General features: G+C 52.9%; 1 protein-coding gene across 2 annotated transcripts; it reads right to left on the reverse strand.

Annotated features, from left to right (window-relative positions):
* Window positions 1-609: 609 nt before the first annotated feature.
* Window positions 610-13,187, reverse strand: LOXL1 (lysyl oxidase like 1). Of its 2 annotated transcripts, none has more exons than XM_054642215.2 (7): window positions 11,662-12,048; window positions 7,223-7,331; window positions 5,308-5,445; window positions 4,250-4,406; window positions 3,484-3,579; window positions 1,843-1,958; window positions 610-730 (listed from the first exon to the last, which is right to left on the reverse strand). In XM_054642215.2, exons 1-7 carry the CDS (start codon window positions 12,023-12,025, stop codon window positions 724-726), a joined length of 987 nt encoding a protein of 328 aa, XP_054498190.2. In that variant the 5' UTR covers window positions 12,026-12,048; the 3' UTR covers window positions 610-723. The 2 variants fall into 2 exon arrangements, with proteins under 2 accessions (XP_054498190.2, XP_077041400.1); XM_077185285.1 differs by lacking the exon at window positions 610-730 and adding an exon at window positions 12,227-13,187 and having other exon boundaries at window positions 1,839-1,958; window positions 11,662-12,046.
* Window positions 13,188-16,844: the final 3,657 nt, after the last annotated feature.

Here is a 16,844-nt window from a genome sequence, read left to right on the forward strand (position 1 = left end):
TTCAATCCCATGTCCCCATTCCCTTGCCAGTGTCCCCATTCCCGTCCCAGTGTCCCCATTCCCGTCCCAGTGTCCCCATTTCCATCCCAGCGTCCCCAATTCCAGTGTCCCCATTTCCACTGTCCCCATTCCTGTCCCAGTGTCCCCAATTCCAGTGTCACCAGTCCTGGTTGTCCCCAGTCCCAGTGTCCCTCTTTCCAATGTCCCCATCCCAATCCCACTGTCCCCAATCCCAATGTCCCCATTCCCATCCCAATGTCCCCAGTCCAGTGTCCCCACTCCCAATGTCCCCAATCCAAGTGTCCCCATTCCCATTCCCACTGTCCCCATTCCCAACCCCATTCCCAGCCCAAAATTCCCAAATCCCGACTCTGCTGTCTCCAGCAGGAAAAGAGAAAAAAATCCCTAAAAAAAAGTATGGGATTTCCCTCCCCAAAATTCCCAGAACTCTTTCTTTCCCCCACTTGGGGACATTCCGAGAAATTCCCAAGGATTTGTGGGATCACGAGGATTTTATGGAGCATTTTGGGGGTCCCTGCTTTGATTCCAGCCTTGGATTCCCCTGGGAATGCTGGGAAAATTCGGGATAAAAACAATTCCCAAGAGTCCTTGTGGCTTCCCCGCTTTTTATTGGGAAAAGGGGGAACTTTGGGAACACAGCGGAGCCACCTCGGGAACTTCCTGGGAAAGGGGACGGGTGACGCTCCTGGGGTTCTGCTGCTGTCAGGATCTGCAGGGAAAATGGGAAAATCCCAGAAAATTCCATGGGGAAGTAGGAAAAAACCCGACCCCAAATGGGCAAATCCCATAAAATTCCATGGGGAAGGAGGAAAATCCTAATTCCTACCCCAAATCCCAGAAAATTCCATGGAAGAGGAACAAAATCCCAATTGCCACCCCAAATCCCAGAAAATCCCATGGGAAAGGAGGAAAAAAACAACCCCAAATGGGCAAATCCCATAAAATTCCATGGGAAAGGAGGAAATTCTCAATTGAAACCCCAAATTCCAAGGAAAAGGAGCAAAATTCCAATTCCAGAAAAAAAAACTATCCCAAAATATCCCCAATTAAAAAAATCCCCATTCCAAAAATCGCCATCCCCCAAAAATGGGGATTTTTTTGGGAATGGGATTTTTTTTGGATGGGGGTTTTTTGGGGATTTGGGTTTTTTTGGGATGGAGGATTTTTGGGATCGGGGTTTTCTGGGGTCAGGGTTTTTTTGAGATCAGTGTTTTTTGGGATGGATTTTTTTTTGGGGGATCGGTGTTTTTTGGGATTGGGTTTTTTTTGGGATGGAGTTTTTTGGGATGGGGCTTTATTTGGCTCAGGGGGTTTTTGGGATTTTTTTTGTTTTGCAATGGGTTTTTTTTTGGAATTGGGATTTTTTTTGGGATGAGGATTTTTTGGGATGGGTTTTTTGGGATGAGGGTTTTTTGGGTGGGGATTTTTGGGATGGGGTTGTTTTTGAAATTGGGGTTTTTTTTCAGGATGGGGTATTTTTGAATTCTTTTTTTTTTTTTGGGATTGGGGCTTTTTGGGATGGGCATTTTTTGAGATTGGGGTTTTTTTCAGGATGGCTTTTTTGGGGGACTTTTTTTGGGATCGGGTTTTTTTGAGCTGGGGTTTTATCTGGCAAGGGGGATTTTTAGGATGGGGTTTTTTTGGGATGGAGGATTTTTGGGCTTGGGGTTTTTTGGGATCGGGGTTTTTTTGATTTGGGTTTTTTTGGGCTCGGGTTTTTTTGGGATCGGGGTTTTTTGGGATTTTTTTTTTTTGTGATGGGGTTTTTTGGGGTGGGGTTTTTTTTGGGATGGTTTTTATTTGGGCTCAGGAATTCCTTACTGGGAAATGCGGCAGTTGGAGGCGGACACGAAGCGCCCGGTGTAGTGGATGTGGCAGCGCACGACGTTGTTGGTGAAATCTGACTCCAGCACCAAATATTTGGGATTGACCTGGACCTGGGATGGGGAAAAAATCCGGGAAAAGGATCCCAGAAATCAGCAGGGAAAAAAAGCCCAGGGAAAATCGAGCGGGAATGGGGGAAAGAGAAAGAAATCCCAAAAGGGAAAAGGAGAATTAGGGGATATCCCAAAATAGGGAAAGGGAAGGGGGAAAAAATCCCAAAAATAACAGGGAAAAAGAAACTAAAAAAAATCCCAAAACAGAGAAAAGGAAAGAAAAAAATCCCCACAATAACCAGGGAAATGGGAAAACAGGGGGAAAATCCAAAATATAACCAGGGGAAAGGGAAGGGGGGAAAATCCCAAATTAAGGAAAAGAGAAGGAAAAGAAATCCCAAAAATCAACAGGAAAAATAAATGGGGGAAAAAAATCCCCAAAATAACCAGAGAAATAGGAAAATTGGAGGGGAAAAAAATCCTAACAATTACCAGGGAAATGGGAAAATCAGAGGAAAAAAAACCAAAAAATAAACAGGAAAAAGAGAAGGGAAAAAAGTACCAAAAACCAACACAGAAATGGAAAAATCAGGGTGAAAAATCCAAAAAATAAACAGGGAAAAGGTAAAATAAGGGGGAAAACCCATAAAAAATAAACAAAAAAAAAAATCACAAAAATGAAAAGGGAAAAGAGAAAATCACAGGGAAAAATCCCAAAAGAGGAAAAAGAGAAGGGAAAAAATCCCAAAAAATCAAGAGGGAAAGGGAAATCAGGGGGAAAAACCCCATAGAAAATAAACAAAAAATCCCAAAAATGAAAAGGGAAAAGGGAAAATCAGAGGGGAGGAAACCCCCCAAAAATTAAAAAAAAAAAATTCCCCAAAATCAAGAAGGAAATGGGAAAATCAGGGCAAAGCAAACAGAAAACAAACAAACAAAACAAAAAAACCAAAAAAATCCCCAAAAAATCAAGAAGGAAATGGGAACATTGGGGGGAAAACTAAAAGAATAAACCAGGAACAGGCAAAATAAACAGAGGGGAAAAAAGTGAGGGAAATGGGAAAATCAGGGGAAAAAAAACAAAAAAACAAACAAACAAAAAAATCTCCAAAATATCAATAAGGAAATGGGAAAATTGGGGGGGAAAACTCAAAAAATAAGACAGGAACAGGCAAAATAAACTGAGGGGGGAAAAAGCGAGGAAAATGGGAAAATCAGGGGAAAAAAAAACCCCAAAAAAATCAATAGGGAAGGGGAAATCAGGGAAAAAACCATCAGAAAATAAAGAAAATATCCCCAAAAATGAAAAGGGAAATCCGGGGGGGGAACTCCAAAAAATCCCCAAAAAATCAAGAGGGAAAGGGAAATCAGGGGGAAAAAATCCTCAAAAAAAAAAAAAAACAACCCCAAAAATGAAAAGGGAAAATCAGGGGGGAAAAGAAACCAAAAAAATAAACCAGGAAAAGGGAAAAAAGCAGGAAAATAACCCTGGAAAAAACTGCCAGGGGTGGGAAAAACCCAATCTGGGCTGGAATTGGGATTTTCCAGCCCAAAATGTCCCCAGATGTGCCCAGATGTGCCCAACCTTGAGGATGTAGTTCCCCGGGGGGACGTCGGTGATGTCGATCCACTGGCAGTCGATGTCGGCGTTGTAGGTGTCATAACAGCCTGGGCTGAGCCCCTGCAGGGAGAAAATGGGGTGAGAAATGGGGAAATTGGGCAAAAATGGGGGGGGAAAGGGAGAAAAAATGGAAAAATTTAAAAAAAAAGAGAGAAAAAAGGTGAAAAAATGGGGAAAAAATGGGGAAAAATGAGGGAGAAAAGGGAACCCTCGGGTGTCGTAACAGCCCAGGCTGAGCCCCTGCAGGGGGAAAATGGGGTGAGAAATGGGGAAATTGGGAAAAATGGGGAAAAAGGGGGAAAAATGGGAAAAAAGGGGGGAGAATGGGAAAAAAAAAAGGAGGAAAAAGGTTAAAAATGGGGAAAAAGGGGGAAAAAATGGGGGAGAAGGGAACCCCTTTGTCCTCTCAGTGTCACCTGGGTCTGGGCGGTGCAGGCACAGTGCCACAAATGGGGACAAAAGGGACCAAAAGGGACAAAAAAGGGACAAAAAAATGGAGAAAATGGGACAAAAAAGGGACAAAAGGGGCAAAAAGTGACAGAAGTGACAAAGGGTGCTGTCCCCGCGGTGTCACCTGGGTGTGGGCGGTGCAGGCACAGTGCCACAAATGGGGACAAAAGGGACCAAAAGGGACAAAAGGGCCGAAAAAGGGAGAAAAACGGGAGATGAAAGGGACGAAAAGGGACCGAAAGTGACAGAGGTGCCAAAGGCCATTGTCCCCTGGTGTCACCTGGGTGTGGGCGGTGCAGGCGTAGCGCTTGAGGTGGCCGAAGTCGCAGGTGGTGTCCTCCAGGCAGAAGCTGGCCTTGTGTCCCTCGGCCACCCGGCGGCCCGAGGTGACATCCAGCAGGTCATAGTGGCTGAACTCCGCCATGCTGTGGTAGTGCCTGGGGACACCAGGGGACACCGTGGGGACACCAGGGGGGACACCGTGGGGACACCAGGGGGACACAAGGGGGACATCCAGCAAACCATAGTGACTGAACTCTGCCATGCTGTGGTAGTGCCTGGGGACATGGGGACACCATGGGGACACTGTGGGGGCACCGTGGGGACACCATGGGAACAGGCTGCGGACACTCAGGGGACACTTTGGGGACGCTCTGGGGACAGTCAGGGGACAGTGGGGACACTTAGGGGGACAGTCAGGGGACAGTCAGGGGACAAGCTATGGGATAAATCAGGGGACATTCAAGGGACATTCAAGGGGACACTCAGGGGACAGCGGGGGCACCCAGGGGACATTCAGAGGAATAATCAGGGGACAATCAAGGGACACTCTGGGGACAGTCAGGTGACATCCAGCAGGTCATAGTGGCTGAACTCCGCCATGCTGTGGTAGTGCCTGGGGACATGGGGACACCATGGGGACAGGTTGGGGACATTCAGAGGACAATTGGGACAATCAGGGGACAGTCAGGGGACAAGCAATGAAATAATCAGGGGACAGTGAGGGGACACTCAGGGGATAATAGGGGGACAGCAGGGGACAACCAGGGGACATCCAGGGTCATAGTGGCTGAACTCCACTGTGCTGTGGTAGTGCCTGGGGACACCGTGGGGACACTGTGGGGACACTGTGGGGACACTGTGGGGACAGGCTGGGGAGCCCTGGGGACACGCAGTGGTGGCAGCTGTGCCACTGTCACTATCATGAATGGTGGCTTTGGGGACAAAGAGCTGAAGGGAGACCCCAAAACGAAGCCACCCAATGGGGAAACGCCACCAAAGGCCTTGGAGCTGCCACTGTGCTGGGTGCCGGTGCTGGGGACAGCTGGGGACACTCACTGGTGGCAGCTGTGCCACTGCCAGCGGTGGCGGGGCTGGCTGGGCAGGAAGTCGGCCGTGCCCTGGTTCTTGACGCGCTGCGGGAAGCGCAGCAGCACCCGCACGTCGTAGTCGGTGGCCTCGGCCGCGTACGCCGTGCTGGGGACAGGGACGGGGACAGGGACAGTGGTGGCACTGCTGGCACTGCCCTGGCCCCTCCTTTCCAGGGAATTCCCCTTTCTGCAGGGAACGCCCTCCCGTGGGAAAGGAAGGGACGAAGGGACGAAATTCTGGGCTTCTTCCCAGTGCCTTTTCCTTTTCCTTTTCCTTTTCCTTTTCCTTTTCCTGTTCCTTCCCCTTTTCCTTTCCTTTTCCTTCTCTTCCCTTCCTTTCTCCCTTTTCCCTTTTCTCTTTTCCCTTTTCCATTCCTTTTCTCCCTTCCATTTTTCCCCTTTTTCTTCCCCCTTTTTTTCCCTTTCCCCCCCTTTTTTCTTACCCCTTTTTCCCCCTTTTTCCTTTCCCCTTCCCTCCCCTTCACCCTTCACTTCCCTCTTCCCTTTTTCCCCTTTTTCCCCTTTCCCTCTTTTCCCCTTCCCTCCTCTTCCCTCTCCCTCATCAGCACCTCCCCCTTCTCCACCCCCAGCCTCACCCTCTCTCCCCCGGGGTTTCCCCCTCTCCCCCTCATCCCGGGATTCCCCCTTCATCCCCCTCTCCCCCTCATCCCGGGATTCCCTCTGTCCCCAATCTCTCCCTCATCCCAGGACCCTCTCTCCCCTCCCTTCACCCCCATCTCGCCCCATCCCTTCCTTCCCAAAGTTTCCCCATTTCCTGCTCACCCCAGCCCCCCTTCACCCCCTTCTCTTCCCCATTTTCTCCCCACATCCCCCCAACTCCAGAGCGCTCCCATTCCCGGGAATCCTTTCTCTCCCATTCTCAGAATCCCATCCCGCATTCCCAGGATCCCATCCCTCCCATTCCCATATCCCATGTCCCATATCCTGTGTCCCATTCCCAGTTCTCATTTCCCATTCCCATATCCCATGTCCCATTCCCGGGTTCTGTACCTATTTCCCATTCCTGGATCCCGTGTCCTGTTCCCAGATCGCATTTTCCATTCCCGTATCCCACATCCCATTCCTGGATCCCACATCCCATTCCCAGATCCTGTGTCCCATTCCCATATCCTGTGTCCTGTTCACGGATCCCATGTCCCATTCCCATATCCCGTTCCTGTACTCCATGTTCTGTATCCCATATCCCATCTCTCCCATCTCCCCTGTGTCCTGTATCCCATATCCCATATCCCATATCCCGTATCCTGTATCCCATATCCTGTATCCCGTATCACATATCCCGTATCCCTTGTCCCGTATCCTGTCTCTCCTGTCTCCCCTGTGTCCCGTACCCATATTCCGTATCCCATATCCCATGTCCTGTATCCCATATCCTATATCCCATATCCCAAATCTCGTAATCTATATCCCAGGTCCCATATCCTATATCCCGTACCCCATGTCCCATATCCCATATTCCCATCCCCCCTGTATTCCTGTGTCCCGCGTCCTGTCTCCCCAGTGTCTGTGTGTCCGTGTGTCCGTGTGTCCGTGTGTCCATGCGTCAGTGTGTCTGTGTGTTGGTGTGTCCGTGTGTCCATGTGTCCGTGTGTCGGTGTGTCCATGTGTCGGTGTGTCCCTGTGTCTCTGTGTGTCCGTGTGTCCCTGTGTCCATGTGTCCGTGTGTCCCTGTGTCCATGTGTCCGTGTGATGGTGTGTCCGGTGTCCATGTGTCCGTGTGTCCATGTATCGGTGTGTTGGTGTGTCCCTGTGTCCGTGTGTTGGTGTGTCCGTGTGTCCGTGTGTCCCTGTGTCCGTGTGTCCGTGTGTCCATGTGTCCGTGTGTCCCTGTGTCCGTGTGTCCGTGTGTCCGTGTGTCGCACCTGGCCAGGCAGCGCTCCTCGGCGGCGCAGCGCAGCGAGTACAGGTGAGCTCTCTGCACGTACGTGGAGGCCTGAACGTAATTGGGGTCCGGGACCAGGTCCGGGAGACCTGCGGGAAACGGGATCGGGATTGGGAACAGGGATTGGGGACATCCAGGATCAGATCCGAGACCGGGAAATGGGAAACAGGATTGGGGAAATCTGGGATTGGGGACAGTGACTGGGGAACAGGGATTGAGGACAGGGACTGGGGACATCTGGGACCAGGTCCAGGAGACCTGTCGGGAAACAGGATCGGGATAGGGGAAATCTGGGATTGGGGAAATCTGGGATCAGATCTGAGACCTGATGGGAAACAGGATTGGGATTGGGAACAGGGATTGGGGACAGGGATTGGAGACATTCAAGATCAGATCAGGGAGACCTGCTGGGAAATGGGAATGGGTTTGGGAACAGGGATGGGGACAGGGATTGGGAACAGGAACTGGGGGACAGGTTCTGGGGACATCCACAGGGGATGTCCTGGAGGCCCAGACATTTGGGATCTGGGATCAGATCCGGGACATCTGCTGGGAAAATGGGTTCATCATTGGGGACAGGGACTGGGGACACCCAGGATCAGATCTGGGGGACCTGAGGGACCACAGGGACATCCCCTGGGATTGGGGACACAGCACTGCAAGGCCTGGGCACATTGGGGATCTGGGAATGACCATGGGGACATCCCTGTGCACAGGGACTGGGGCCATGTTTTTCCCTGGTTTTCCCCATTTCCCCCAATTTTCCCCCATTTTCCCCCCAGTTTTCCCCGTTTTTCCTTGTTTTTCCTTGTTCTCTCTCATTTTTCCCCATTTTCCTGGTTTTTTTCCTATTTTTCCCCATTTTTTCCCCTTTTCCCCTGTTATTCTCTGTTTCTCCCTATTTTATCACTGTTTTTCCCCTTTTATCCCCATTTTGCTCTGGTTTTCCCCATTTTGCCCTGGTTTTCCCCTTTTTCCCTCTTTCCCCCATTTTCCCTGTTTTCCCCCATTTTTCCCCATTTCCCCACATTTTTTCCACATTCTTCCCCATTTTCACCCATTTTTCCCCAGTTTTCCCCCCACTTTCCCCCATTTTTCCCTGTTTTTCCCCAGTTTTCCCCATTTCACCCATTTTTCCCCATTTTTCCCCGTTTTTCCCTGGAAAGGAGAACAATGCCTCCTTGTTTCTGGGCCTGCCTTCCCAGGAGGGATCACGTCATTCCTTTGGAGCTCATTTCCTGCCCCATTCCCGCTGATGTAATTCCCGGGGGGACCCAAAAACAACGGGGAGAGCTCGGAAAAAACTTCTCCCCCATCCCTTAAAAAAATTCCTAACAAAAAAACCCCATGGAAAACCACCCTGGGCCGGCCAAGGAAAAGTTTTCCATCCTTTCAGAATTTTTTTCCCTCCCTGCTGTTGTTTATTCCAAGGAATTCTTGGAAGCTCTGGAGCGAAATCCGACTCCGGGACCAACGGGGAGTTTTATGGGATTTGGATTTTCCCCTTTCCCGCTGGATTCTGCCCTGCGATGGCCCCGTTGTTTTTATAGGATCTCACTCCTCCTTCTTGGGGTCAAACCTCCGGGAATTTGGGTGTCCAGAATTCCCTGGAATTCATGGGATATCGGGATCCCCACCTCTGGAATTGTCCCCATCCCACCCCAAATTCCGGGGGCTTTTGCTGAGGCTTCCCAAAAATCCAGGGAAAATCGGCCCCCAGATCAGGACAATCCCATTGGGAAAAGGTTTTTCGTTTTCCCACCCGGCCCCTCGGCAATCCCGGGAGCTGCCAGAGGAGAATTCCGTCCATTCCTGGGGAAAATCGGGATCATGGGCCCTGTTTGTGCAGGTGTACGGGATCAGCAGGAAAATCCCACAGGGAGAATCCCATGGAAAACTGGGAGCAGGGGAGGCTGGGAATGGAGGGAGTGGAAACGGGGACGGCCAGAGAGACCAAGGGGATTCCAGCTTCCCATCCCATCCATCCCATCCCAATCCCATTCTCAATCCTAATTCCAATTCCATTCACAGTCCCAATCCCATCCCATCCATCCCATCCCAATCCCAATCTCAATTCCAATCTCATTCCATCCCATCCCAATCCTATCAATCCCAATCCCAATCCCAATCCCTCCTCCATCCCCACAGAATCCCAGGATTCCCAGCCCCCAGAACCACCCCAATCCCAAATCTGACCCCACCAAAGGGAGACTTTCCTGGGAATTCTGACACTTCCCGGCCCATCCGGGGCTGACATCAAACTCCCACTTGGTGGAACCCAAATCCACAGCACCCCATGGAATTCCCAAATTCCTCTTTCCTTCCAAATCCAACCCTGGGGACCCAATCCATGGGGTCAGGGGGAAAAACCCTCCTGGAGATGGGATCGGGGTTGGGAAAGCACTGGGGATGGGATCAGGGTTGGAATTGGGATGAGGACCCCCTGGAGATGGGATTGGGGTCAGGATTGGGATGAGGAAACCCTGGAGATAGGATCGGGGTCAGGATTGGGGTGTGGAACCCCAGGAAGTGGGATCTGGGCAGGGATTGGGGCCAGGAAGTTTTGGAGATGGGATTTGGGTTGGGATCAGGGTGAGAGAACCCCTGGAGATGGGATTGGAGATCAGGAAGCTCCGGGAGATGGGATGCAGGTGGGGATTGGGATGAGGAAACCCCTGGAGATGGGATCTGTGTTGGGATTGGGGTCAGGAAGATTTTGGAGATGGGGTCAGGGTTGGGATCAGGATGAGGAATCCCTGGAGGTGGGATCAGGATGAAGAAACCCCCTGGAAATGGAATCGGGTTTGGGATCTGGGTAGGGAAAACTTTTGGAGTCTGGATCCCCATCCCTTCCCCACCCCCCGGAGCTGCTCCCATCCCTCCCACCTCTGGATCAGGCCTGGAATTTTCCCAGCCCCTGTTCCCAGGTTTCCCCAGGCCCCCAGTCCCCCAGGAACCCCGAGAATTCCCTGCTGGAACCAGCGGGATCGGATTCCTTCCTTCATTAACCCCGGCCGGGGGCCGGCAATGCCGAACATTCCTGGCAGATCCGGCCGGGATTAGGAGGCTCCCGAGGAGCTTTGGCCGTGGAATTAATCATTAATAATTAATAATTAACAATTAACACTGGATCCGGCGCCAGCCATCGTTTGCTCCAATTAGGATCCCCGGGAGGTGACAGCGAGGTGACAACATTCCCAAAACACCACGAGTGACACAGAATTTGAGGGGATCAGCTGGATTCCCGTGAAATTTCTCCAGGAAAAGGGGGAAGCTCTGGGAATTTGGGTGTCCAGAATTCCCTGGTGGAGCCACTCGCGGGATCCTGGAAGGACATGGACGCTGCCAACGGGGAATTTGGCTGGAATCTTTCCCAGGGAATTTGGCTGGAATTTTTGCCGGGTCATCAGCAGGGCAGCTGTCCTTGAGTGTCCCTCCAGAGCCTTGGGAATTCTGGCATTCCCTGAATGTGTTCCCAAATCCCTCCCATCATCCACCCCTCGTGCCCCATTCCCGGCTTCTCTGAGATCCCAAAAATCCCCATTCCCGAGTTTTTCCTGCAGCGTTCCCCCCTCTGTTTGTGTAGGGCAGGGCTGGGCCCTTCCCACCACCCCAAATCCTCCGGGATGGCTTTTCCCAGAAAACTGGGATGGGGCTGGGCAGGGCACGGGGTCAGGCTGGGATGGGATTCCCGAGGGAGTGGGCTGGGAGTGGCTTCGAGGGCTCGAAAACTCTTGGAAAGCTCAGCCCAAATCCATGGGATTTTAACGGGATGGGGAGGGAGCGACCCCTGAGTGACCCCGGAGTGACAGGAGCACAGATCCGTCTGTCATTCCCAAAAATCTGGGAATGGAGCGTGTCCTGGCCAGGATAACCAGGATCCTGTCCCATCCCAAATATCCCTTGGAAAAATGGGATAAACACCCCATGGATAACCAGGATCCAGCCTTGTCCCATTCCAAATACCCCAGGGATAACCATAGGATCCACAGGATCCAGACCTTCCCATCCCATGGAAAACCCAAATATCCCATGGATAACTGGGATAAACACCCCATGGATAACCGGGATCCAGCCCCATCCCATCCCAAACATCCCATGGATAACCAGGATCCAGCCCTGTCCTATCCCAAATATGCCATGGAAAAATGGGATCCAGCACAGAGTTACCTGGGACAGACCCCAGGAATGCCCTAGGACACAGCACAACCCCATCCCACAAATTTGGGATGCCCTGGGACACAACCTCATCCCAAAATTATGGGATGAGCCTGGATACGGGCCAGCCCCATCCCAATCCCAGCCCCCCGAGCGGGCCCTGCTCCTCCCCTCCCCATTCCCATCATTCCCAAACTCCCTGTGGCGAATCCCGGGAATTCCGCCCATCCCAAGGGAACCCCAAGGAAACCCCAAACTCACCTCTGGCCCCAAAGCTGGGCCTGTAGACGCTGCCCACGCTGAGCCGGGCTTGGCTGTCGGGCACGGCCTGAGGAATTTCGGGAATGAAGGGCTCGGGATGAGCGACCCCAAAGGATTCAGGAGCCCGGAACGGCGGCTGCGCCTCGTGGGGCGGGAACTGCGCCCCAAATCCCAGATTTTCCATGGATCCCATCCCGGTTTGCGCCTCGGGGCCGCCGTCGTGGTACAGGCTGTGGGAGTAGCGGCGATCCAGCGGCACTCCCGCCGCTCCGTAGGGCTGCGGCTCCTCCCCGAAATCCTCGGGAAGTGCGCGGGGCTGCAGCGGGAACGCCGCCCCCGGCCCTGTCCCCATCCCTGTCCCCATCCCTGTCCCTATCCCTGTCCCCACAGGGGTCCCCATCCCCGTTCCCGTTCCTGTCCCCATAGGGGTTCCCATCCCTGTCCCCATAGGGGTCCCCATCCCTGTCCCCATCCCTGTCCCCATAGGTGTCCCCATAGGTGTCCCTATCCCCGTTCCCATCCCCGTTCCCATCCCCGTTCCCATCCCAGTCCCCATAGGTGTCCCTATCCCCGTTCCCATCCCCGTTCCCATCCCTGTCCCCGCCGCCACCGCGCTCCGCGACCCGGGGACACCCTCGGGGCGCTCCCCGTGCGGTGCCACCCCCGCGGCGACAAAGGGCGGCTGTCCCGCCACCCCCGCGGCGACAAAGGGCGGCTGTCCCGCCGAGGCGAAGGCGAACGACGACACGGCCACCCCCGAGGCTGTCGCCTGCCGCCCGCGCGCCGCTTGTCGCCGCTGTCCCGCCGCGCCGCCGTCGCCCAGCGCTCCGTCCCGCCAGTTGGGCGGCACCTGGCCGAAGCCGAAGGGATGTCGCGCTTGTCCCCGCACTGTCCCCGAGGCGGGCGCCTGGCGGCGGACGCTGCCGGCCGTCCCCGCCGTCCCCGCTGTCCCCGCGGTGCCCGCCAGCCACAGGCGGCTGCCCGGGGGCCGCTCCTGCCCGGCGGGCACGAACTCGGCGCCGCTGTTGAGCAGGCTGTAGAGCCGCCCGTTGTTCTCCCACTGGATCAGCTGCCGCCACGGCTCCTGCGCCGCCGCCAGCAGCAGCAGCGCGGCCCAGAGCGCCCCGCGCCGCCACAGCCCCGCCGCCATCGCCGCCGGATGGGCCCGTGCGGCTGCACCGCCGCTGGCACCGCCGCTGGCACCGCCGCTGGCACCCCCGGCCCGGCAGCGCCGCTCGGGCCCGTCCCGCTCGGAGCGCGCCGGGAGCGCGGGGCCGGCAGCGCCTCCGCCTCCTCCTCCTCCTCCTCCTCTTTTTCCTTCTCCTGCTCTTTTTCCTTTTTTTCCTCCTCCTTTTCTTCCTTCTCCTTCTCCTTCTCCTTCTCCTCTTTTTCCTTCTCCTCCTTTTGCAAGTCTTCCTCCCTCCACTTCCTCCTCCTCTCCTCCTCCTCCTCCTTTTCCTTCTCCTCCTCCTCTTTTTCCTCCTCCTCTTTTTCCTCCTCCTCCTTTTCCTTCTCCTCCTTTTCCAAGCCTTCCTCCCTTCTCCTCGTCCTCCGACCCCGCCTCCTCCTCCTCTTTTTCCCCCTCCTCCCGTCCCTCCTCCTCCTTCTCCTTTTCCAAACCTTCCTCCCTCTCCCTCGTCTCCCTCCTCTTTTTCCTTCTCCTCCTTCTTCTTCTTTTCCAAGCCTTCCTCGTCCTCCTCCTCTTCCTCTCCCTTTTCCTCCTCTTTTTCCTTCCCCCCCTTTTCCGAGCCTTCCTCCCTCTCCCTGTCCCTCTCCCTCCTCCTCCTCCAGGAGGAATTCTGCTGGAATTCGCGGGATTCGCTCCAAGGCTTCGCTCCCAGAGCGGTTCCCGCACTCCGGAAGTGCATCCAGGCGGAAAAAAAACCTTGGAATTTTCACTTTTCCCCACTTTTTGAACCCCGGAGTGATTCCCGGAGTGAATTTTGGGTGGAATTCCTCGGGATTCAGTCCCGGGAAGCGCCTCCAGAGCGGGTCCTACCCTCCGGGAGAGGGAGGGAATTGCATCCAGCCGGGATTAAAAAAGTGGAATTTCCCTTTTCCCCGCTTTTTGAACCCTTCAAGGATCCCTTTTCCCGCCCAATTCCCACCACTTCCCGATTTTCCCGGGAAAAGCCCCTTCCCAAAGGATAACCCTGCCCAAAAATGGGATTTTCTCCCAAATTTTGCCTCTTCGGGGCCATTTGGAGTTTTCCCCCTGGATATTAAATCCTGAATTATGGCAGAGAACGCCTGGAATTAAACAGGAATTTGGCTGGAAACTCTTTTTTTTTTTTTTTTTTTTTTTTTTAGGATGTTGAATAAAAAATGGGATTCGAGGAGGGAATCCCCAAACCCCGTGGTTGGTGGGACCCCAATCCCCTCTGGATCCCCCAAAAATTCCAGGGTTTTTCTCCTCTGGGAATGCTGGAGTTGATGGAGCAGGGCGGGATGGAACTCCGGGACAATTCCCAAATCCCAAACCCAAAATTCCAGATCCCAAATACCCAATTCTCAAATCCCAATCCCCAAACCCCTGATCCCAAATCCCAAACCCCAAATCTTGTATCCCAAATCCTGGATCCCAAACCCCGAACCCTGGATCCCAAATCCCAGATCCCAAACCCCAAATCCCGGATCCCAAACCCCAGATCCCAAATCCCAGATCCAAAATCCCCGATCCCAAATCCCGAATCCCAAATCCCGAACCCCGCGGGTGTCACGGGCGGTGTCGCCGCCGCCAGGGGGCGCCAGCAGCCCGAGCTGGAGCAGCCAATCCCGGAAAAACCCGGGAATTTTTGGGATCGGGATTTCTCGGGATAGCGGGACCGGGGAATCCCAAACTCCCGGCTGGAATTGGGGAATCGCCTCCGTCCCGACATTCGCAGAGGGAATTCCACACGTTCCAGAAGGTTCTGGGGCTCCGGAAGATTCTGATCCCAGCACCGGGGCAGGAGAAATTCCCAGATCCAGGGGGTGGAGAGGATTCCCAAATCCCCAGTCTCAAATCCCTAAACCCCAAATCCCCAATCCAAATCTGAAATCCCAAATCCCCAATTCCTCAAATCCTTAAATCCCCAATCTGAAATCCCAAACCTCAAACCCCAAATCCCAAATTCCTGAATCCCCAATCCCAAATCCCCAAATCCCCAATCCCAGATTCCCAGTCTGAAACCCCAAATCCAAATCTCAAATCCCCAAATCCCCGAGTCCAGCCCAACACCTGCACAGAACAAATCCCATTGTCCAGGGGCTCCAGAAGATCCCGATCCCATGGGAATTCCCATCCTTTCCCCCCACAGGTAATGGGAATGAATTCCTGGGACATTCCCAAACCTGGATATTCTGGGAAGACTGGAATTCCCTACTGATGGAATCGGGGCTTAGGGGACTCCAAATCCATGGAATTTTCCCCCAAAATCGGGAAATTTGGTGGGAAAATGATCCAGGATGGGATTTTTTTTTTTTGGAGCCCCATCCCAAAGCTCCCAAATCCTGAATTCCAGAGCATCCCCAAATTCCCAACCCCAGCCAGAGGAAATCTGGAGCAGCTCCGGATTTTCTGAAGCTGCAGAGTCAGGTCCAGGTAATTCCAGATTTAAAATCCCAGGAAAAGCAGGAAAAATCAGGATTGGTTTGGGAATTAGAGCTGGGGGGGATCCCAGTAAATCCTGGATGAGCCTGGAAAAATGTGGAGGGAAATTCCCTGCAGGAATTTATTCTGGGGATCAAATTTTTCCTTGGAAAATTCCAAGGAATTACAATAAAAACCGAGGCAGGAGGGTGAGGGAGGGAAATCAGGGAATGGGAATAGAATCATCCCCATCTTTCCATTGTCTTCCATGGAATTCCCATGGGAAAAGATCCACCCAGACGGGAATCCTTGGATTCTCCAAGGATGAGCTTTTGCCAGATTTTCTCCCTGGACCCTGGAAGGATTTTTTGGGATGTGCTCCCACTCCAACCATTTTTTAGGGATTTTTATCCACCTGAGGCTGAACTGAAATTCTCTGGATTCACCTTGGGATGGGAGATGGAAAAAGCAGGATCTGGGAGCAGCCAGAATTCCTTTGGATCCCCCACTGGGGTTTCTCCTCTTCCCAAAACAATTCCATGGATTTTATCCCTGGATCTGCATTTCCATTCTTCCCATAAATCCCTGTCCTGATATTCCCCCAAATCCCTGTCCTGGTATCCCTGTGGATTTTTGGGATGAGAACATGGAATTCACTTCCTGGGATGTCCCCATTGTCACAAGTGGGAATTACAGAAGGAGATTCCCACTGGGAATTCCAACCCTTCCCAGGCCTGACATCACCTTGGGAAAGGCCATTCCTATAAATCCCTGAAGTCCGGGGACAGAGCCTTGTTGCAACCTGGATGGATATTCCCAGATGGATTCTGGGTTTGGAGTGAATCCCTCCCAGGCTGGGATCCCGCTCCATCCATCCATGGATTCATCCATCATCCATCCATCATCCATCCATCCATCCATCCATGGATCCCTCCATCCATCATCCATCCATCCATCCATCCATCCATCCATCCATCCATCCATCGATCCCTCCATCCATCATCCATCATCCATCCATCATCCATCATCCATCCATCCATCATCCATCATCCATCATCCATCATCCATCCATCCATCCATCCATCATCCATCCATCCATCCATCCATCATCCATCATCCATCCATCCATCCATCCATCCATCCATCCATCCATCATCCATCATCCATCATCCATCCATCCATCCATCCATCATCCATCCATCCATCCATCCATCATCCATCATCCATCCATCCATCCATCCATCATCCATCCATCCATCATCCATCATCCATCCATCCATCCATCCATCATCATCCATCCATCCATCCATCCATCCATCATCCATCATCCATCCATCCATCCATCCATCCATCCATCATCCATCCATCCATCATCCATCCATCCATCCATCCATCCATCCATCCATCATCCATCCATCCATCCATCCATCCATCCATCCATCCATCATCCATCATCCATCCATCCATCCATCATCATCCATCCATCATCCATCCATCATCCATCCATCCATCATCCATCCATCCATCCATCCATCATCCATCATCCATCATCCATCCATCCATCCATCCATCCATCCATCATCCATCCATCCATCCATCTGTCCATCCATCC

This window comes from Agelaius phoeniceus, chromosome 13 (genome assembly GCF_051311805.1).
Source record: "Agelaius phoeniceus isolate bAgePho1 chromosome 13, bAgePho1.hap1, whole genome shotgun sequence".
NCBI classification, from domain to species: domain Eukaryota; kingdom Metazoa; phylum Chordata; class Aves; order Passeriformes; family Icteridae; genus Agelaius; species Agelaius phoeniceus.

Bases quoted from the DNA above. Each gene is read 5' to 3' on its own strand.
- LOXL1 (XM_077185285.1), bottom strand. From the start codon at position 12,811: ATGGCGGCGGGGCTGTGGCGGCGCGGGGCGCTCTGGGCCGCGCTGCTG. The intron at 7,332-11,661 runs GTGAGTTTGGGG...CGTTTCCCGCAG, and splicing joins GCCCAGCTTTGGGGCCAGAG to GTCTCCCGGACCTGGTCCCG. The intron at 1,959-3,483 runs GTTGGGCACATC...TCCCCATCCCAG, and splicing joins CGGGGAACTACATCCTCAAG to GTCCAGGTCAATCCCAAATA.